Source organism: Arachis hypogaea, chromosome 3 (genome assembly GCF_003086295.3).
Source record: "Arachis hypogaea cultivar Tifrunner chromosome 3, arahy.Tifrunner.gnm2.J5K5, whole genome shotgun sequence".
NCBI classification, from domain to species: Eukaryota; Viridiplantae; Streptophyta; class Magnoliopsida; order Fabales; family Fabaceae; genus Arachis; species Arachis hypogaea.
The window spans coordinates 66,576,280-66,599,313 of NC_092038.1; the positions used below are offsets into that span (position 1 = coordinate 66,576,280).

At 34.2% G+C, this 23,034-nt stretch overlaps 1 protein-coding gene, 1 long non-coding RNA gene and 1 pseudogene across 6 annotated transcripts; 1 reads left to right on the top strand and 2 right to left on the bottom strand.

The window, feature by feature from the left end:
* Positions 1 to 602: 602 nt before the first annotated feature.
* Positions 603 to 8,169, top strand: LOC112790768 (uncharacterized protein At4g10930). Of its 5 annotated transcripts, none has more exons than XM_025833313.3 (15): positions 611 to 1,127; positions 1,208 to 1,357; positions 1,710 to 1,795; positions 1,880 to 1,970; positions 2,167 to 2,216; positions 2,490 to 2,559; positions 2,666 to 2,775; positions 3,310 to 3,375; positions 3,698 to 4,251; positions 4,395 to 4,475; positions 4,581 to 4,656; positions 5,200 to 6,376; positions 6,489 to 6,563; positions 6,686 to 7,660; positions 7,777 to 8,169. In XM_025833313.3, the coding sequence occupies exons 2-15, from the start codon at positions 1,256 to 1,258 to the stop codon at positions 7,990 to 7,992; spliced, it is 3,729 nt and encodes a 1,242-aa protein (XP_025689098.1). In that variant the 5' UTR covers positions 611 to 1,127; positions 1,208 to 1,255; the 3' UTR covers positions 7,993 to 8,169. The 5 variants fall into 5 exon arrangements, with proteins under 5 accessions (XP_072089163.1, XP_025689099.1, XP_025689098.1 ...); XM_072233063.1 differs by having other exon boundaries at positions 773 to 1,127; positions 2,670 to 2,775; XM_072233062.1 differs by having other exon boundaries at positions 603 to 1,357.
* A 7,469-nt stretch (positions 8,170 to 15,638) lies between these two features.
* LOC140182679 (uncharacterized) lies at positions 15,639 to 16,217 on the bottom strand. The gene is made up of 3 exons (XR_011878701.1): positions 16,131 to 16,217; positions 15,789 to 15,846; positions 15,639 to 15,710 (listed from the first exon to the last, which is right to left on the bottom strand). It is a non-coding gene; the product is annotated as an uncharacterized lncRNA (long non-coding RNA).
* Positions 16,218 to 17,889: 1,672 nt separating this feature from the next.
* On the bottom strand, positions 17,890 to 19,199 carry LOC112778991 (uncharacterized; annotated as a pseudogene).
* Positions 19,200 to 23,034: the final 3,835 nt, after the last annotated feature.

The following is a 23,034-nucleotide window of genomic DNA, read 5'->3' on the forward strand; positions in this document are numbered from 1 at the left end:
TGTGGTTATTAAAATTTATTTTTAATTTAATTTATTAAAAATAGATGCTACAACCTTTAAAAGATTCTTTTTAAAAAATTAATTTTTATAAATTATTTTTAAAAAGTAAAAACTTTACTAAATCAAGTTTATGTCTATTTCTTGTTACTCCTGTCAAAATTTACACTTAGATTTCAATTAAAAATCAATTACTAACTAATTATTTGTATAAAAATAGATAGTCAATAATATATATACCTAATAATTAATTTGATTATTTATTTTTAGTATATATAAAATATTTTTAATATTTTTTTTTTTGGGTTTGAATGTGGATTTTAATTTAGAATAGACTTAATTAATTTGAATTGGTTTAATAATTAACTGACTAATTTATTTAAATAAATATTAAAATTTTAAATTTTATTTTATACATATAATAATTTATTGACTACAAATCTTTAGATAGAACTTAAATTTACAAAAAATTAGTCATTAACGGCCAAATTGAGAATATTGTGGAAAATAAAAAACTAAAAGAAAAAGCTTAGGGTAGACGTTTCTGTAAACGAATTTGCTTCCAATTAGTTGGGCCTCAATAGGACTTCCAAACCAATTGGGTTAACACCCCATGATTCATTTTTCTTGGAAAAATGTCACGATGGCAACATGAAATCAAGATTCAAGAACCCTCGTCACCAAAAACATAAAAGAAGAAAGAAAGGTTCGGAAAGTTTATCAATTTGATACGACGTAGATTCAGACTTCAGAGACTTCGGGTCTTCAGCCAACGAAACTAAAAATAATTAAAAAAATTAAAGAAAAAGGAGGAAGCTGCCTAGCTGGTATTGGATTATTGGGGTTTGGGAACGTTTCGCAGGACATAGAACTTGGCAGGCGGCAGCGATGCGAAACGTGACCCAAATTAGATGTTAGAAACCGCGGTTTATTTCTTAATTAATAACTTTTTATTTAATAAAAAAGCACCTTATTTTATAATAATAATAATAATAATAATAATAATAATAATGAATGATTTCATGCCTGATTGTCCACTTCCTCCTCCAACTCCTACTCCTCATCCCGTTGTTTTTCTTCGTCAAAATGGTGGAGACACGCGTCAATTATCTCTCGCTAATTGAATTGTGGTAATGGCTTGACTCCCAAATCTGGTGTCTCTGATAGCAGGACTTACCTGAGAGTGACATCTTTGTGTATTGGATATTAGATTAGAAAGTTAGAGTAGATTGAGATTGAGATTGAAGTGTGGGTTCCCATGGAAATGGAATTGGAAGCTGAAGCTGAAGCTGATTTTATGACGAATGACATGCTCACACTCCCACACGATCCCTTTGATCCCAACCACATCCATGATGATGTAAGCTCAATCCTCTATTGCAATTTATATTTCGATCAATTAAATGCTGCTTAAACCCTTGCCTATACTTATTGCCTCAACTTCTTTCTATCTTGATATATGTTAATCAACATTAATAAGTATAAAATAGGGTCAATGCTTCAAATGAATATGACTACATAGCGTTTGTTTTGTTTTGTTTCTTTGTATTGGTTATAAGCCCTAATAATGAGTGGCACAACATTGCCATCTTTATAATTTCAGTAGTTCTCCATTGCATTTGAACAATAGAAAAAGCATACATAGGGGTTATGCAATTGTTAATTGTTGGTCAACTTTTTCGCCTCAACCCTCACAATTTGCTAATTAACAGGATAATTTGGCTATTGAAGGCGAAAGATGTGGAATATGCATGGATATCGTCATTGATAGGGGAGTTCTCGATTGCTGTCAGCATTGGTATGTATTATATTCTCTTCCGTAATTTTTCAGCATGCTGAAATATGAATGTGATATTTTGACCTTGGCTTGTTTGTTTCATAGGTTCTGTTTTGTATGCATTGATAACTGGGCTACAATCACTAATCTCTGCCCACTTTGCCAGAACGAGTTTCAGTTGATCACTTGTGTACCAGTGAGTGATGTATCATGTAACATTATGGAATGCCTCTTTATCTTCTTAGCTTTAGTATAAGGTTTCAATTGCATTTGCTCACCTTATGAGTTCTGTTCTGGACCATACAATCTCGTGTTTTCATTGATATTGTTATGAAGATTTTGCATTATTAATACATCTAAAGTCTAAACATGTGAAACCCATGATTGTAAAGGTTTATGATACCATTGGAGGCAATAAAGTTGAAGATGACTCATTCTCCAGGTAAGTTTCCATCCATTATGTTTGTATAATTAATGGCCTTATCTTTATTGAGTCTTTATATCCACATACATTAAACTTTGGATGTTTCAACATTGGTGTTTATGTTGAAACGTGAAAGTCATGAATTTTGAATAGTTCTAGCCATGCATCACTGTCACTTAATTTTGAGTAAATATTTTACAGTTTCATCACTTAGCTTTGCATCTTTACCATGTGTCTGCTCTAAAAGGTGATTTATATGGTCTTTTATATCTCTTTGATTCATGATTGCAGAGATGACGAATGGTCCATTGAAGGGAAGAACAATACATTATCGTTTCCCTCCTACTACATTGATGAAAATGTAATTGTCTCCTATATGACCCGACACACACGCGTGCACACGGATTTAATCCTTATGTATAAACTACTGCACAAAACTAATCATTATGTATTTAATCCTTTTCTAGGCAGTTACTTGTTTGGATGGTGATGGCTGCAAAGTTCGAAGTGGATTGGAAACTATTGAAGGAGATTCTGATCTTGATACATCAATTGCATGTGATTCATGTGATACATGGTAAATCAATGGATCAGACTATTGAGTCTCTGATATATTGTTAATAGATCTGTTACTACTCTGGTTTCTTGTTTGCCTAGGCTTATCACTCATATGCAAGAGCCTGTTAGCAAAGAAAGAAAGGGGGGTATGCATATTGTAGTTTATTACAAAATAGTGGAATGACTTGCTCATAAGTTCATGATAAAATCTAATAGATAGATAGTTATATCTAGATGGAGGATATTAGAATTTTGATGGCGGATCAAGGGTACAGCACATTTTTTATTTCAGAACATAGTGGATTCCTTGTCTTGTAGGATATTACATGGTTAAGGTGGCCCTACTAAAGCATGGCTGTCAAATGACCAAATCATGGTATATCATGGTTGTAAGAGAGATGGTGCTAATATATATTATGATGTGTGTAAGCTTGTCCAAAGTTTTTCTGCCATGAACTTTCATGGGTGGGTAGGAACATCAGTTAATGATTGTATCCATATTACTATTTTGGGAGATGTATCTCCTAATCAGTGCTTGAACTAAACATGGCAGGTACCATGCCTTCTGTGTGGGATTTGATACAGAAGGTACATCTGAAAGTACATGGTTATGTCCAAGGTAAATTTAACATTCTACTTCTAATTGCCTTTTCTAATTGTTATTTATAGCTCAAATCTCTATTCATATCCTGTTTGGTAACTAACGTAGAACATATTGGCTACTTGCCTGTAAATAAAATGACGGTAGAGTTTGATAGGTTCTAGCTGCTATTTTGGGATTAAAGTCTTTCTTTTGGAATGGTATCCTATGATAGAGCACTTAATTAGATAATTGATAGTATAAACTTGAAATTAGAAAAACTCATGACATGGTTATTTGAAGCAGTCAGCTAAACATATTGCTGAGCTTCTATCTGATCTCATTCACGGTTTTATTTTAGATGCGTGGTCGGTGAAGTTTCTAAAGGAAGAGACACTGATTCAATGGAGAGCACGATGGTAGAATGTAACCCAGAGCATATTAACAATCAATGTCAGGCTGAGGATTCCTTTTCAAGAAAAGTTTGTGTGTCTGTTGCTGATGCGGGAGAGACAGCTGTTGTTGTTTCAATGGTTGATGGACATAAATGGGTTCCATCAACAAGCGAGAAAAGCCTATTGCCTCTTGAACTTGGCAGGGAACAATTGACTGCATCATGTATATTAGATTCTGACACAACTAATCAGCAGAAAGCAATGGAGAAGAAGATTATGTCACCAATTGTGAAGGAACAAGAGCTGGAGTTGTGCTTATCACACAATGTATCTGGTAGCCTAAGTTCTAAATCCTTGGAGCATAATGATCGAAAGGAAAGTGCTCATGGAGCAAGGAGTGGACCAAGTAACCTTGATGAAACCAAGTTAGCTGATGAGTCCCATGTCAAAACTAGTCCTTCTAGAAATGAATCTGATATGGGTCTTCATCTTGGTTTATCAGTGGGCTCTTTCCTATCAGGTGAACAATATTACATAATTTATTGCTAACTTTTTGTGCATGAACAATATATATCACAAGAATGCATAAAAAAAGTATATCAAAAGTTTTTTACCCCTTCGATTGTAAGCTGGTGTGATTGGTAATGTTATGTGTAATTCTAGTTGATAATGTGGACAAGGATGGAATAAAAGATCACACAACTGGTGTCAAGCACCTGAGTTCAGATGAATGTTCTATGGAAGGTATGGCACCATTCTTAGAAATATGATTCTTGTTGCTTGCTTTATTTAGGGCCACAGTTTGAACATGTTTTGGATCCTCATAGTGTCATTAATAAATGTTTTCAGGAGATGTAATTGAAAATGATGTTAAGAAGGATAATACTAGTGTAACTGCTGGGAAGAGAAAGCATGTTGATCACAGGTTAGAATTCATTTAAACTATACATAATATTTAGATGAATGTGCTTCTTACTTGTTGTAAATGTTGAGAGATCATTCTGCATAGAGAGAAATTTCTGAAACCTGTCGGGCTTAAGCGCCAATATACATAAGAGCTGCTTTTGGCATCAAGATCACCTTTAGAAGTGTGTGGTTGTTGCCATATCATTTTAGAAGTGTTGCTCACATCAAACTACAAAGGCCAAATAATGAATCATTGCATCTGAAATCTTGTCTTGATTTATCATAACACTTCTCAGTTGATGTTTCATAAACTTTCCAAGAAGACAAAACCGAGAGAGGACTGAGGAGGAGGAGGTGTATTGATAATCTTCATAGTAGTATATGCTGTTAAAACTGAAGTACTCTTTGTCTCCCCTCTCAAACTTGTATTGATTATTTACAATTTTTAAATGGCTATTCTGTTGATACAAATTAGCTATTTTTCTTTAATTTTAAATTCATTGCATGACCAATATTGACTAGTGTTTATGTGATGATGTGATGTGATGTGATGATGTTACAGCAATGATGGAGGTCATTTGAAAGTTGATGGGGATGTGAAGCCTGAACTTCCAATTGAAGTGTCTCAAAAGAAAATTAGAGCTGCTGGTGGTCAAATGACTAGTATTAATAACTCAGCTGATGCCCAGCTTTCAGACAATGGTCAAAAGAGCTCTGCTTTGAACCATTCTGCATCCAAGGAGGTTGTCAGACCAACTATAATGAATATAGTTAAAGGTACAAACCGTAGGCTTTCCAAGGGACCTACTGGCACTAATTCGTCTGACAATGTGACTAGAAAGGATGAAAATATGGCTGGATTGAGGGTAAAAAAGATCATGAAGAGAGTTGCTGATGATGGAGAATCATCCTTGATAGTTCAAAATCTAAGGAAGGAAATTAGAGAAGCTGTCCGTAACAAATCCTCTATAAACTTTGAGGGAAATATTGATACAAAGCTTCTTGCAGCATTCAGGGTTGCTATAGCTGGACCCAAAACTGAACCTGTAAATAAGTTAACCCCTTCAGCTTTAAAGGCAAAGAAGTCGATGTTGCAGAAAGGAACGGTACGTGAGCATCTTACAAAGAAAATTTTTGGGACTTCAAATGGAAAAAGAAAGCGTGCATGGGATAGGGACTGTGAAATTGAGTTTTGGAAATATCGGTGCATGAGGGCTACAAGGCCTGAAAAAATTGAAACTTTAAAATCAGTTCTAGATCTACTAAGAAAAAATTCAGAGTCAACACAGGGTCCTGAATGTCAGGCCAAGGATACTATTCTTTCCAGGTTGTATCTAGCAGATACATCTGTTTTCCCACGGAAAGATGATGTCAAGCCCCTCTCTGTACTTAAAACTGATGCTAGCTCAGAGCAGACTAAACAAAATAACCCGTCAGGAACAGATATAAAAAATCTTTCATGCAATGCCAGAGTTTGTTCATCTGAAACAAAAGTAGATAAGAAGATTATACATGGTTCAGCTAGTGATAATTCGGCTTCTCGTAAGACATCAGTTTCTTCTTCAGCTGGTGCCAAAGTAAATGCAAAGGAATTAGGACTTAAATCAGATTCTACGAAGAGTGATAAAAAGAAATGGGCTTTAGAGTTTCTTGCTAAGAAAACAGCTGCTGATAGCAAAAGGACGGCAAATGGAAGTCAAGAAGACAATGCACTTTTTAAAGATAAATTTCCTTTGCTTGTATGTAAATTATCTTCCTTTCCTTCTCATGATTGTTATTATTTCCTTCGACTTTGATGTCAGAAGTTGTTTATGACTGTTCACTGTTATTTCTTTCTGCCATTGAGAGTAGGCCCAGCTACCGGCTGATATGAGACCAGTACTGGGACCTTCTTGTCACAATAAAATTCCAATATCAGTGAGGCAGGTATTGTGTGTCTTCTATTTCAGATTGCATTTGTGTAGATTGCAGAAGAAAATTTGATATGACTTCCTTAATGATTGTGTTATGATCTCTGGCTTCTTAGTTGCTATTAATGTGTTTTACAGACACAGCTTTACCGCCTGACAGAGCGCTTGTTGAGGAACACAAATCTGCCAGTCATTCGCAGAACTGCAGATACAGAATTGGCTGTTGCAGATGCAATCAATATTGAAAAGGAGGTTGCTGACAGATCGAGCAGCAAGCTTGTGTATTTGAACCTCTGCTCACAAGAGCTCCGACATCGTGCAAATAACACAAAATCCGATGTAGCTGAAGATACAAATCCCCCGGAGTCACCTGCCAAGCTTCCTGATCAATTAGAACATAATGCTGATGATTGTTCAACCGACCCTGCTGTTGAAGCCTTGAAAAATGCTGGTCTATTGTCTGATTCACCGCCTAGCAGTCCACATGATAACAGAGAAATAGGTAATGAAAATGATACTTCAGGGCCTGATAATATACTTGAATTGGATTCTCATCCTGAGCTGGACATTTATGGTGATTTTGAGTATGATTTGGAAGATGAAGACTACATTGGGGTTTCAAAGGTCTTAAACCCAAAACCAGAGGAAAGTGACTCGAAAGTGAAACTTGTTTTCTCCACCATGAACTCGAAGTCAGATACAGCTGTGGATGACACAGACTGTAAAGGGTCCCTTAACAGTGAAGTACTACGGGATGCCTCCGGCTCAACAACCTCTCACATCGAAACAGTCCCTAGGGACTCAGCAACTGATGCAGAGATTGGCAGGCCTTCTGCTTCGGTTTCTTCTGAGTTATGTGAGAGTGCTGTCGAGCCAGCTGATTCCGAATTTGAAGAATTATATGGCCCTGACAAAGAACCACTCATAAAAAAATTTCCAGATGCCGAACCAAGAACAACATGTGGAGAGGGCAAGAAAGAAACACCAAGTGAGGCCACTGACAAATCTAATGTATCTGAAACTGGTAAAAATTCCCCAGGAAAAGAAGAGAAATCTGATGATATGAGTGCGAAGCAGTCTGAGTGTGACTCGATAAACCATGTAACAAAGAAGGTATTTACAATTTATTTACTTAATTATTTTGGTAATTGGCTGTGTTGTTGAATTTTACCATTTCTCTATACTTTCCTGTAAATGTGCTCTTCCTAATTGTGTTGGACTATGTACAGGTAGAAGCCTATATCAAGGAGCATATGAGGCCACTGTGCAAGAGTGGTGTGATCACAGCAGAACAATACAGGTGGGCAGTCGCAAAAACAACAGAGAAGGTTATGAAGTATCATTGCAAAGCAAAGAATGCTAATTTCCTCATAAAGGAAGGTGAGAAAGTAAAGAAGCTTGCAGAGCAGTATGCCGAAGCAGCCCAACAGAACAGAAAAAATTGATTTGCCCAGCAAGTTTTCTCATGTTGCCCCCTTACTAAAAGAAACTTGATTAATTGTTCAGCTGTAGATATATGTTAGATTTATAGCCCCAGCTCACCCTTCATATGTGAATTGAGCATAACATGGGGAGTGATTGAGATTTGAGAACATGATAAGCAAAATGTAAAATTTTTCACATGACTACGTTCCAGTCCTCGAGTCATCTTGTCGAATTTCATCGGTCGTAAACAAAACAAAAAATACATCTAGTGAACGCCAGGAAAATATACTCACAAGATAACTATATTATTCTTTCCTTCGGCAGAAACTTATTTATTGGCCAGCGATCTTTCTTTTGTATATATGCACATATATAAAATTAACGTCTTTGTAGTCTTAATAATCCACATTATATCTTCCTGGAAAACTAGTCTTCAACTCTTCATATTTTCGGAAATAATGGTTACATACATCGTCTATTTTTTTAGATATTGGTGAAACTTTAGTATAACACTCAATTATTGAATTTCATGGTGTTTTTCAAAATTCTGGGTTTTTTCTTCCATATCTTAAAAAATTAGCCTATGTACATTTCATACCATTTGAAATACACATTATTTTTTCGTGAATTTGACTATTTTTGTGTTTTGTAAATAAAAAAATATTACATACAAACAAAAAAATCAACTACTAATCACTTATTAAGTATTTATATATAAATATATTATTTAATTTATTTTAATATATATTTTATACAGATAATTAATCTTTTTTATTCAAATTATACCGTATGGTACTCATCTCATGCAAAGCAATTTTAAAACATTATTTTATAGAGTCCTTCTAGTATGATTATGTTACGACAATTATGCTATTTCAAAAAATATTGCTAAAATTAAAATAATATTTTTTATTATTAAACAACGCTTTTTAAAAAGTGTTACCAATATATAAAAAATATGACTTTAATTTTAATAACACTTATATAATCACCGTAATTATTGAAACATAATTGGTTTTTACTGTGCTCCAAGGATTTTTCTTTTTCTTTCTTTCTTTTTAACCTTAATTAATTCTCTTCTTGTTCTTTCAAATTCTTTTTCATCGAGTCACCAAAAAAAGATCCTTTTTCATCTGAATTAATTCCTTACAACTTTCTCTCCTTCTTCAACTTTTTTTATTCTTTTTATCTTTCTTGTTTTCTATCATCACATCCTCATTCGTATCATGAACCAAAAAAGAAAGTAAATCCAAATCCGAACCCAAGGAACATGAAAGAAGAAGAGGAATTGGTGTTTGTGACATAGGAAGACTTCTCTAAGAGACTGGAAGCATGTATAGAGCTTGTGACTAAGAATATGTGTGTTAAACAAGAGCTAATTGCTGATAAGAGGGTGGAGGGTGCCAGCCGGTCAATGGCACCCCAAGACCCATGAGAATATTATTGTAAAATTATCGAGGTTTGGGGAGACCACTGACAATTCACAACTTTAATTCTTTAAAGGAATTGTTGAATCCCACTTTTCCGAGTTAATTTTTCTTTGTGAAACAAAAAACCAATCTCGACAGGTGGAAAGCTACTCTAATTGGCAAATTATTGATCCTTTTAGTAGTGCGGGTGCACTTGCGTTAGCATGGAAGGATGATTTTGTTCAGATTTTCAGTTCTATATTGCTGCCTTGATAAAAGATGTCCCTCTCAATATTGAATAGAACTTTGTAGGCGTTTATTTAAATTGCAATGAGAAAATTTGGTTATCCCAGTTTCAAGAAATCTCTTTCGTGCTCTCCCAACTCTAAGGTAAATCGGTTATTGTTGGTGATTTTAATTCTATTATTGATCAAGGTGAGAAACTTGGTGGTAATCCTAAATCTTATTCTTCTATTGCTGCCTTTAATTATTTTAATAGAGATAACTCGTTAATTAATTTGGGAATGGTGGGTAGACCACTTGAAGTAACAGACGAGAGAATGTGAACTAATTCATGAAAAGCTTGACAGAGTGCTTGTTGATAAATTTTGGTCCCGATTTCCCACGGTCTTTAGATTATCAAAGACAGGTTTTGATCACGCTCCCTTGTTTTGGATACTAACTACCAATCGGAGAGATCAAAGAGGAGATTCAAGATTCAATCCCGCTAGTGTGGTGAAGAATAAATTCGTAACTTCATCAGCAAGGTCTAGAACTTAGATACAGAAGGTTCAGCGATGTTCAGATTATTTCAGAAGTTTAAATTAGTTAGACACCGATTAATTCTCTGACAAAGGAACAGCTCTACTAATTCTAAAAAGGAAATTGTAGAAATTATGGCTCCTCTAAAACAAAAATAGGCATCAGACATAATGGGAGATACTAAATTACTTGAGCTTGAACAACAGCTTGAAAAAGTATATTTGGACGAGAAACTTTATTGTAAAGACAAATCTAGAACTAAATGGCTGAAGGAAGGAGACCAAAATACAAACTTCTTCCATCGAAAATTTAAATCTAGAACTAAAAAGAATAAGAAGATATGGCATCTGAGAAGGGATAATGGGGATATAGCAACAACCAATGCTGATATTGTTAAGGTGGCTGAAGATTACTTTAAGAGTATTTCACATCTTCTAATCAAGCAGATCCTAGGCCTTTTTTTATAAACTTCAAGCCTAAGGTTATAGATAACATGAACCATAGGCTCAAAAGACCTGTTTCTATGGAGGAAGTAAAAAGAGCTACTTTTAGTATCCACTCTCAGAGTGAACCAGAAGAGGATGATATAACGGCTAAATTCTTCTAATTCTATTGGGATATAGTCGGAGAAGACGTGTTCCAAACTGTAAAGAGTTTCTTTGCTGGAGGTAGAATTTTAAAAAGTTTAACCACATCAATATTTATCTAGTGCCAAAAGTCCCAGATGCAAGCGATATGACTCAAATAAGGCTCATTAGTTTGTCTTCTGTTGTCTACAAAATTATTTTGAATGTACTGGTCCACAGACTCCAAGGGTGTATGAACAAAGTAATTAGCCCTACTCAAAGTGCATTCTTAAAATGTAGACTTATTTTTTATAACATTTTTATAGCACACGAATGTATGCATTATCTTAAACAAAAGAAGCGAGGTTTGGAATACAAAATGGCATTCAAGCTTGATATGAGTAAAGCCTACGATAAGGTGGAGTGACATTTTCTATCGTTTATTATGGAGAAGTTGGGCTTCGAATCGAGATTCATTGACAGGATTCATGAATTGTTGACAACCATTTTTTACTCTGTTGTTATGGAAGGTCAACCCTATGATTTTTTTTAAACCAAATAGAGGCATCCGTCAAGGTGACCCTCTATCCCCTTTTCTTTTCTTATTATGTGTAGAAGAACTTTCCTTCTTGGTACACAAAGTAAAGCAAAACAATCTTATTCGAGTAATTCAGATAAACAGAAGATGCCTGACTATAAATCATTTGCTATTCACTGATAATTCCATTCTATTTGGTAAAACCTCAAAAAATAGTTGTGCCTCTATTCTAGAATTATTGGAATCTTATGAGAGATTCAGTGGTCAAAGAGTTAATCTTAATAATTCGGTCCTATTCTTCAGTAATAACACTCCAAAACTGATTAGAACCTCTCTAGCAGCCCAGCTGAATATTTCTCACATGTATACAAGATAAATATTTAAGTCTCTCTTCCCTTGTCAACCACTCTAAGAAAGTCACCTTTAACTCAATCAAAGATAAGGTTCTCAAAAGGACACAAGGATGAAAAAAAAGTGCTTGTTATCTAATGGAGGAAGACAGGTATTACTCTAAGCAGTTGGTGAAGCCATACAAATATACACATTGTCATGTTTTAAACTTCTGGACAGCTTGTTAAATGAAATTCATAGTATTCTAACGTAACTCTGGTGGGAGCAGCAATGTTCTGAAAGGCGAATGGCGTATATTAGTTGGGATAAGATGACTAGGCTTAAGAAAGAAAATAAGCTTGGTTTCAAAGATCTCAGGGTTCAAAAACTGGCTCTTTTGGGTAAACAATGCGAAAAAATTGTGACCCAATCTAACTCTCTTCTTTCTAGAATACTTAAAGGTAAATACTTTAGATTTAATTCTATCTTCATAGCAGAAGTAGGAACCTTGCCTTCTTGGGGTTGTCAAAGTATTCTTGAAGGAACGCGAGTTGTAGAGAAAAACATTATTTAGAAAGTAAGTTCTGATGATATCCGAATCTTCAGTGATCCAGTTACCATCTGTTATGGGTGAAGGACCTGTAAACAATGAAACCAAGTATTAATCTCAAACCTTTTTCCTCAGAGCAAGAACATATAATGTTGCATCAAGGTACAAAATTGCTTACCCATAGTTATTAAAACGAGACCAGACCGGTCGGTTCGACCGAAAAATTAATAACCAGACTCAACACTGGTCCGGTCCGAGATTAGGACCGTTTAAGGTAGAAAACCGGTACGAATTAGTCAAACTCGGTGAAAACTAGACCGGACCGAACCGTTCAGTCATTGAAGGCGAATCTACGACGCACCAGCGTTCTGCAAGTCCATTGTTCTCCATATACTCCAGCACTATCAAGTGTCAAGGCTTGTGATTTTTGAAAAATTTTCCAAAATGCCTTACATGGGGTTCAAACCCCCTGGCCCTAGGATACAAGAAAGATGATCATACCACCAAACTGTAACGCTTCTTACTAACATATACTCAAATTATAGTACATATAACAATCTTTTATTTTTACTTTATTCAATTTATTTTAATTTTAAATTTACTCATTTTTAAATCAATTATATTTTATTTAACTATAAATTTTATTAAATATATTTTATTAAATATATACAAATTAAAAAGATAAACAAAAAAATTTTACTAATCACAATTTATTTTTTTCTTTTCATGTTTATATGATATCTATTAATATTATTTTTTCAATAAATACATATAGTATATTGATAAACCCCAATTTTGTGGTTTATCTTGTGTAGAATTTAGTGGATTTTATCAACTTATCTCACATTTATTCAATGAAAAAGCATGCTTTTATAATTCTCCCTAAATTTGTGCTTAAGAGTGAAAACATGCTTTTTAGGCCTTAAAATAGCTAAATCTAATTCACTTTAATTCCATTCAATGCCTTGATATGTTTGTTGAGTGATTTCAAGCTTATAAGGCAAGGATTGGATAGAAGAAGTGAGGAGAAAAACATGCAAAGTGGAGAATTCATGGAGAAATGAGCAATTGGAGGGTTCAAGGCCACGCACACGCGTCATCCACGCGTACGCATAAGAAGGAAATTTGCCAGCGACGCGCACGCGTGACGTTAGGCACGTGACCTCATTAAAGGCAACACACTGGGGGCGATTTCTGACTTTCTAGGCCCAAAACCAACTCATTTCTGAGACTATTTGATGCAAAATTCAAGCGGAAACAAGGGGGAAGCAATTAGATTAGCTTAGGATCATGCTTTAGGTAGTTTTCTAGAGACAGAAGCTCCCTCTTCTCTCTAGGTTAATTCCTCTTAGATCTAGGTTTTAATTCTTATTTTCAATTAGTTTTTCTTGCAATTTCTTGTTCCTACATCTTTATTCTCTTAGTTTACATTGTTAATTTCCCTTTTATGCCTCTTTTTTATGTTGATGAACTCTTGTTGGATTTGGATTTCCTTTTAATGCAATTTCATGTTTCTTTGTTTATTGTTATTTATTTGAGTTGTTATTGTTAATTTCTTACATTGGGTAGTTGTAGATTTATTATTCTTGCACTTTTATGATGTTTTTCTTTTGTGCCTTTCAAGTGTTTGACAAAATGCTTGGTTGTATGTTAAAGTAGATTTTTGAGCACTCTTGGGTTGGAAAGAGAAATTAGGCAATCTTGAGTCATTAATACCCAACTTATGTTGGTGATCTAGAGTTGTTTGTTAATATTGTTTCTATCGACTCTAATCTCTTACTAATTCAATTAGTAAGTTGATTAGGACTTTTGGATTGAGATTAACTAGTCCTATTTGACTTTCTTCCTATGTTGAAGATAACATTGTACCTTCTTCCGATGTTGAAAATGACTTAATAGGATTAGCTCTTGTTAAGTATTGTATTATGATTAATGACTAGGATCGAAAGCCTAGATTCTCAATCCTTGCCATGAATGCCTCTCTTTTTAGTATTCGTTATCTTTAGTTGTTAGCTTTGCTTTCTTGTCATTTATTTTCTTGCCCTTTTATCAACCCAACCCACTTGAACTTCATAACCAATAATTAGGCACTCAATACACAACTAGAAAATGAATTAATACAGAAAGATTTACAGACAGATTTAGTCTTTATTATAGACGGATTTTTGGTTACTGACGGACTTTGCCTTCAGTAAAAGCCTCGTCGAAAATTATTTACCGACAGATTTTTTTCCGTCAGAAAACTACCGACGGATTTTTACCAGTTACCGACGGATTTTCCCTCTATAAATTTTCCATCCATTTTCCAAAGGCAACGAACTTTCCGACGGATTTTTTGTCGATAATTACAGACAGATTTTTTGACGGATTTTCTGTCGGTAATTACAGACAGATTTTTCGACAGATTTTGTCTGTAATTACAGACGGATTTTTTGACGGATTTTTTATCTGTAATTACAGACGAATTTTCCGACAAATTTTCCGTCTGTAATTACAGACAGATTTTTCGACAGATTTCTCATCTATAATTTGAACCCTGGAAAATTATCTAACACTCTGATTACATACAGAAAATCCGTCTGTAAATTTGTTAGTAAGGTAAAATAGATTTTTTTTATTTTTCTAATTACAAAATAATAGGAGTTTACAATAGGAGATTACAAACATTTTTTTTATTATTCAATGCAAAGCAGTACAATAGGAGTTTACACTGATGTTACACAATGAAAACGTTTACAAATAGATCCTCATCAAGTTTCAACAAACAAAAAGAACACGATGATAAGGTATAATTTTTCTTGTTAGTAATGTTAGTTAGAATCAAATACAAAAGCTACCAAGGGTGAATTCAATCCTGCAGCTCAAATTTGTGTTTGCTAAGTCTCCGTAAAGAAATTGGCTTACAACAAACATGTAAAAAACGAGGAGCAGATTTGGCAGTCTTTCTCGCTCTTCTCCTCCAACTGCACTCGCCTATGGCCGAATTGAGAGTGCAGTAACCACTGTCACAGATTAGTAAACTTCTATGGATTCTGAAAGTGTTGGAGAAGCAAGAACTTCCGAAGACGACAAATCTATCCATTAAGATGGTTTTTTCTTTCTGCCAGTTTGAGAGATGCGCCTCAACAGTTGAGTTTCCCTTTTCATCCCTCTATAAGACAAAAATCAAAACCTTATCACAAGTAGATAAAGTAGATATAGAGATAGTAAAGTAGCAGCAGCATCAAAAGCAAAATGGAAGCAACGATGTAGAATGCATTTGTCTTCTTCTGCATATATCAAGAAACCAGTTAAATGAATTCAAACGAATTACATTAAATAGATTCATTTCCACCATATAGTTGGACAAGGCATTAAGGAGTCTTTGAAAATTCACTCTCTCATTATTATGCAATTTGTCAAGTTAAATTCTTCAGGATTTCTGAATCTTTTAAGATTTTTCAGAATGATCCTCTTAAGGTAAATTAAAGAAAGGGATAGAAATCATTTATATATTTTAATTAAATTACCTGGCGGTCTCTAGAGAAAGGTTTCTTGCTTCCAATGCAGCTGTGTGCATCACAGAATTGGTGCAAGAAGAATTCTGACAAATTGTCAATGTAAGAAAGCAGTAGCTACCAATAACGTGCAACATTTTACAGAAAAGAAACTAATATCATACCATGGAGTCGGCTTGCTGCAGGACCGTCATTAACAGGAAAATAACTATCTGCTAAGCTCTGTAGAAAACAATTAGAGACAGATATAAATTGTTTATACCATCAATTTAGCCCTTGAATACTTAATAACATAGACAATTTAACCTCCAAATAACTAAATAAGTCCATTGTGTTCAAATGATTTACTCAGTTTGTTGATAAATTTCCCAAACCCACATAGCAACTGATGTTACACTTCTTTAGTCCTTCAAGGGCTAAATTGTCAACTTTTCAATCTTTTGAGATAAATTGGTGGCTTGAAACAAATCTGGTTAAAACAAATGAATAGACAGACTGATGCACACCTCGCACAGATGTTTATTTCTTGCAGTGGCAGCAGGATTACATTTTGATTTTTTCAACCCAAAATTGATTTCAATGTCACAGTGCAATGCACCACATAGATCTACTAAGCACTGGCTCTGATTTTGGATCAAGCACAATGATCTTTCAGTTAGTGATGCTACTACATGTCTACATGTAATGTTGAGCAAAGAAAGCCATAAGTCTTTTTTGTTTCTTTCAACAGAATTTCTAGTTTTAAAATTCAGATAGGCCAATACCCAATATCTTAATATCAAAATGATAAAAGAATATTATTGACAGGAAATTATTTATGCTTAGGAAAGTTAAACAATCAAAGCATCCAACAGAAATAACCCCAAATAAGGGATCTTTTGTTCTCATCCTTAAGAGGATCAACTAGTCACTATCAGTCAACAGCAGGTTTCTCTATAGTAACCATTGAAATAAGAAAGCATAGAGAAGTTTAGCTTAAATAAAACTAGAATGACCCAATGACAAAGCTTAGATCTAACAGTGGTAACCTTTTAAAAAGAGAAATTGTATTGAAGAAAGTATTTCTACTGTGAATAACAAAAGGCGGAAGAGAATGTAACACAGAAAATTACTTAAAGGCCGAGAAAAGCATACAGTCAGATCCAGAACTTCCATCTGTGTCAGCATACAGAAGCAGAAAAGCATTATTGTTTGCCAAAATCCAAAACAACAAAGACACACACAAAAAGAATATTTGAATAAGATGCGCAAGTACTCACTGTGTGGATTTGGTGAGTATGCAAAATCAGGAATCTGCAAAAAATAAATAAAAAGGAATTTCAAAATAGAATATTAATAACGCCAAACAGGGCCTTAAACTTTACCATGATATAAAAAATAAAAAAAAAGGGTCCATTCATCCACAATTTCCTTCCACTTCTTGCAAATAAAACAGCTCAATCAAGTACACTGAAATTATGATAAAATTAATTCAATTTTGAAAATAAAAAGAAAAGTAGTGTTTAATCAACAACCTCACAAGTAGCTTCACCTATTTATCAAGCTCCCTAGCTCTGGCCTCCACTTCTTGGCATTTTTCAAGAACATCAAGGGTAGGACCCTCGCTTAAAAAATTATGAATGAAAATGACCAAATTAGACCTAATGAAAGAACAGAATTGCATGCATGTACATGTACGACAAGACTTGGCGGTTATGGTTAGGGGTTATGATTTATCACTTAGAAACCATTAACTAACCAATATTAATTATTTTCTTATACTAAAATTATTGATCTCTTGCAATTTTTCATGACTTATCCCCTAATTGGGACCCTCTCAGAAAATGAAGGTCATGAAACATTTGATCTTAGCTTGTTATAGCACCACTCTCAGGATGAACCGACAAAAAAGTAGTATACGTACGATTCCCGTTATTCATAGGAAAAGAAAAGATCTCTAGCTACAACATTATTGAGCTGATGCACAAATCAAATAAATATTTAGTTAAATATATTGAAGAATTTTCCTTTAAAAAATTTCATATTTCTGTTGATAAGATATTAATAAATGAGTGGTGGGGTGGCTTATCTACTTGGTTCATCACTGGATATCGGTGGTACTAGTTTGGATAATTCAGAGTCTTTGTGTAAGCCTGGCATAATGGCATCTGTTAGTACTTACTAGTTCGCAATTGCTTCAATCAGTACAAAAAAACTTCAAAAAAAAAACAAAAGATTAAAATTCCTTATAAATGTTCCAACCCCCCAATCCTCACCTACAACTGATCAAGTCGGGAGTCCACCATCACTCAATAACCCAATGAGATGCAATGTGCCATTGGCAAAACTTTCCTGTATGTACTTGAAGCCTTCTCCTTCATATATTTTTCCAGATTCAAGAGCAAAGTCCACAAGCTTGGCACTAGAATAAACAATAAACACCACAAAATCCCAATCCTCAGACAAGTTAGGAGAACATTTTAACAAGAAAGGCTAAGGATTAAGGAGTACACACATCTGAAAATTCTAAATGACCAATTATTTAAGAATACAGAGTTCCAAATCAAAGTAATATACCATGTAGTATCTATAATGACTTCTACCAATTTGCTACAAAAGTCAGAAAGAATTGGTAGCAGATATCATCATGTATTTAGTTAGTAAATGAACAAAAACATAACAGAAAGGAATCTAAAGTCAGAAAGCAGAAGGCCATAAACTATAGAACAATAAAGGAGCACAAAAGCAACATGATATCTTTGGCAATCACTGTATCGCCATCTGCAGCTCCAAGATGTAGCAGAACTACCTGCTTAAGACGACCATCTCTATATGCATGCTGTAATTGACACATAAAATGCAATTAGGCTACTTTCAATTTTTAAAAGATGCCTTTTACTCACCAATCAAGCATCAATTTTAACATGGTTGTAAAAGCAGTGCCTTTTCAACTATTTTGAGTTCAAAAAATTTGCATTCATGTACCAATTTCATGTAATAAATGTCTCAAATCTAACTAATCAGAAAACAACCTAAAAATCCTATTTTAAACATTTCTCAGCTATTCTGAATCAAAACATAATATAATCCTACTTTAACAACCTAAAAATCCACTAATCAGAAAACAAATATAACCTGATTGCTTGTCCCTCACAACTCTCGCCATGTTAAACGAAGGGAATCTTGTGAAGGCCTTCGACAAAATGTCGTCATTCACCTCGTTCCCTAGGTCGCCGCAGAACAAGCAATAGTCATTCTCCGGCCACTCGGCCAACGAGGGATCCTCCCACGGCTACCCGACGGCACGGCGGGGAACTGCCTTCCGCTTTGCGTCGGTCTTGTGGTCGACGTCGCTGCTGGCTATGGCGTCCTTCACGATCTCGAGAGCCTCCGGGGTAATGGTTTGGGCATCGCGCTGGAAGAGTTGTTGAGCATTGTACTGGAATTGGTAGTGGTGTGACGGTGGGAGGATGGGGACGAAGGGGAGGGGCGTAAGGCGGTTGTTGAAGGTGAAAGGGGGTGGGGAAGTAAGAGGGATCGGAGGAGGAGTAGGTGAATTGAGACGGGGAGGAGGAAAATGAGGAAGGGTTTGCCATGGAATTCGATCGATCTGGATATTTGGGATTGAAATTAGGGTTTGTTATTTCAGACACATTAGAAGTTTAATTACACACATATTAGAAGTTTAGCGTTTATTTCCTTTGATTTGTGTGCTGTGAATAGAGCTCGGGCAATGGTAGGTTTAGCTTATTATTTTCGATGGAAAATTTTAAATTACAGACGGATTTTTCTGTCTGTAATAATTTAATAAAATGCAGCATTTTTGTTCATTTAATTACAGACAAATTTTCTGTTTGTAATCATTTTTCACGAAAAATAATTAATTTTTCCGACAGAATTATCGACGGATTTTCTTTTCCGTCTATAATTTATGCTAATTCATTTTTTTGTTTTCCGACAAAAAATCCTTTTGAAATTCCGTCTGTATTTCTGTGGGATAAAATCCGTCGGAAATATCCGTCTGTAAAAACTAGTTTTCTAGTAGTGATAGTAATTCCTAGGAAGAACGACCCGAGACTAATACTCTCGGTTATTTTTATTGGGTTGGACTTGTGACAACCAAAATTAAACTTTGATTAAGTGTTTCTTGTCGGTTTGGAACTATACTTGCAACGAAGTTATTTTCTCTAACCAAGAAGAAAATTCTAAGCCGACGGTAATACTCTATCATATATTATAGGTAAAGACTCAAATGTACTTATCTTTATATGAAGTTAATAGTTGAAAATTGTTAGAAGATATTTAGTCAAATTTTTCAAATCATCTAATGGTTCTTAAATATCAACTTCACATGAAAATAACTATATATGAGTTTTCACCTATAATAATATAATAATACAATAAATATAAACTAATTAATAAAGTATTAAAAGTTGAAAATGATAATTATTTTTATAAAAACAAAATAAAAGTACCTATAATAAAAAAATAATTAAATTTTATATAATTATTTAATTATATCGGGTTAATCGGTTCGACCAGTGACCCACTGGTTCAACTAGTGACTCATTGATTAAACCAGTAACCAATGACCCAGTAACCTTACCGATTTGATTACTGATTCGGTTTTGACAACTATGTGCTTACCAATTTTACCATACCACCATTGAATATTGTCAGAACTTCATGCAATAGAGACCAGTTTGGAGCCATTTATGGAAGATGAAAATCTCTTACATTATTTTGCTCTTTGGGTGAAAAATCCTTTATGGTAAGTTTCTTGTTCTACTTCTCATCCACCAGCAATTCTCATCCATTCTGGCAACTTGTCCAATCTGTAAGTCAATTCTAGAATCACTCATGCATGGTCAATTTTTCTATCGAGACGCTAATTTAGTGTGGAAAAAGTCTTTTGGCTTATCTCATTCCAGATCATAGATGTTCCTTGTTCTTCGATCGGTGAAGGGATCGGTGTTACAACTGGACTTCAAGGAACAAGCTCTCAAAGAGTAGGAAAATTGTCGGTATAGAATTTTCACAAAATAAATCTCGTCGAAGTATAGATCTAAACCGACAAACAACCATCAATCAAAGTTTAATTTGTTTGTCACTTAACCAAACCAATAAAAACTGAGAGTATTTAAACATCGGGTAGTCTTTCAAGGAATTATAGAGAAGTGTGCATATTATTGGTTATGGAAAAGTATTTTTGGGGTTTTGAATGAAAGATAAAAAATGTAAATAACAAGAAAGTAAAGCTACAACAAAGAAAGGTCTTAACAAAGGTTAAGAATTGGAATTCCTATCCTCATTATCATCATCAATTGTGATGATAAGTGTAAATTGCTTTCACTTAGTTAACCTCTAACAAATGAAGGAAAGTCAAGTGAATACAATTAACTTGAGTTCACAAGTCCTAGTCAACTCATAGTGAAAGACTAGATTTAGTGAAATTCAAGCCAATTAGCAACCTTCAATTACCAATCAACAAGAGATTTAGATAATTCAAGAGTCTCCAAATTACTAATCCCAAGTCAAGAATACAAAAATCTACTCTAAAACCCAATCAAGCATTTTATCAAACACTTGGAAGGCATAAAAGAAAAGCATGGTAAAATTGCAAGAAATAATAAAATCTAAAACTACCAAATGCAAGAAAACAATAATAACAACTCAAATAAACATTAATAAATAAAGAAACATCAAAATTGCATTAAGTAGAAATTAAAATCAATAAGAGTCATGAACATAAAAATGACATAATAAAGAAAATAGTAAATAAAACTAACGGAGCAAAGATGTGAGAACAATAAATTATAAGGAAACTAAATTAAAGCAAGAACTAAACCTAAACTTAAGAGAAATCTAACCTAATCTACGCTAATTCTAGAGAGAAGAGAAAGCTTCTCTCTCTAGAATATGACCTAAAGCATATTACTAAACTATCCAAATTGCTCTCCCTTGTTCCTTCTTGATTTTGGCCTCAAATACTTCAAAAATGAGTTGGATTTGGGTCTGAAGCAGCTCAGAAATCGCCCCCAGCATGTTCTTTTAATGAAGTCACGTGATGAATGTCACGCGTATGTGTAGTTGACGCATGTGCGTTGCTTGGCAAAATTTCTTGGTCACGCGTGCGTGTCGCTATGATTTTTACAAATCCTGATTTCTTCATGAATTCTCCACTTTGCATGCTTTTTCTTCACTTCTTCAATCCAATTTGTGCAAGGCATCAAATTGAATTAAAGTGAATTAAATTTAGTAATTTTAAGGCCTAAAAGCATGTTTTCACTCTTAAGCACAATTTAGGAAAAATTCACAAAACCATGCTCTTTTATTGAATAAATGTGAGAAAAATTGATAAAGTCCACTAAATTCAACATAAGATAAACAACAAAATTGAGATTTATCAACATCCCCACACTTAAACCAAGCATGTTCTCATGCTAAACTCAAAAAAGACAAGAAAGGAGTATTAACATTTATTCAAAGTAAACTACCTATATGCAACCTATCTATATGAATGCAACTATTTAGTCAAAATAAATCAATTTCCAAGAAAGCATATATGATCACAAGGGCTAAAGGTATTAACAACCAAGTCAAATCCACAATTGAATTGAGTCCTAGAGAAGAATTTACAACTTGTAAGATAAGAAATAATAACCGGTGGAAATATAGAATTTGAGCAATTGAACTCTCAACGGATGTGTATACGCTCTAATCGCTCAAGTGTGTAGGGTTGATTCACTCAATTCTCCTCTAATCATACTTTCCGAGATTTGTTTTTCATCTACCAATCAACAATTATCCAATGCATGCATACAAATATCATGAGGACTTTTCACAAGGTTGTAATGGGGGTAGGGTCAATGTAAGATTGTATATGGTCAAGTGAGCTTGAAATTTGAACCTTTGATTAACCTAAGCTCTCACCAAACACATATAACAACCTAGACTATTCTAATGCAAACCTAACTACCCATTATTCACTTTTTCACACACTCATGCATTCTCTTTTTAATCACAACACATATGCATTGTTATTATTACTTTTCTTGGGACATTTTGTCCCCTTTTTATTGCTTTCTTTTTCTCTTTTTTTTAATTTTTTTCAAAATAAAATATATACAAGTGTATCAATGCATATGGTCTACACATTTAATGCATGAGTATGTATCCAATTCCCAAGATCTTCAACAAAAGTACAAAAATATACTTTTATCTCAACCAATGTTCCCAAACTTCTCCACACTTAAATAATACACACTCTCACTAGCCAAAACTAATCAAAGATCCAAATGAAGGATATTTATTATTTTTTGCTTAAGGTTAGTAATGTGCTAAAATAAAGAACAAAAGGGGATTAAAATAGACTCAAAGTTGGCTAACAATGGTGGGTAAAAGGGTAAGGCCATTTGGGTAAGTGAGCTA

Bases quoted from the DNA above. Each gene is read 5' to 3' on its own strand.
- LOC112790768 (XM_072233062.1), top strand. From the start codon at position 1,256: ATGGAAATGGAATTGGAAGCTGAAGCTGAAGCTGATTTTATGACGAAT. The intron at 2,776-3,309 runs GTAAATCAATGG...TAAACATGGCAG, and splicing joins TGTGATTCATGTGATACATG to GTACCATGCCTTCTGTGTGG. The intron at 7,661-7,776 runs GTATTTACAATT...GACTATGTACAG, and splicing joins TAAACCATGTAACAAAGAAG to GTAGAAGCCTATATCAAGGA.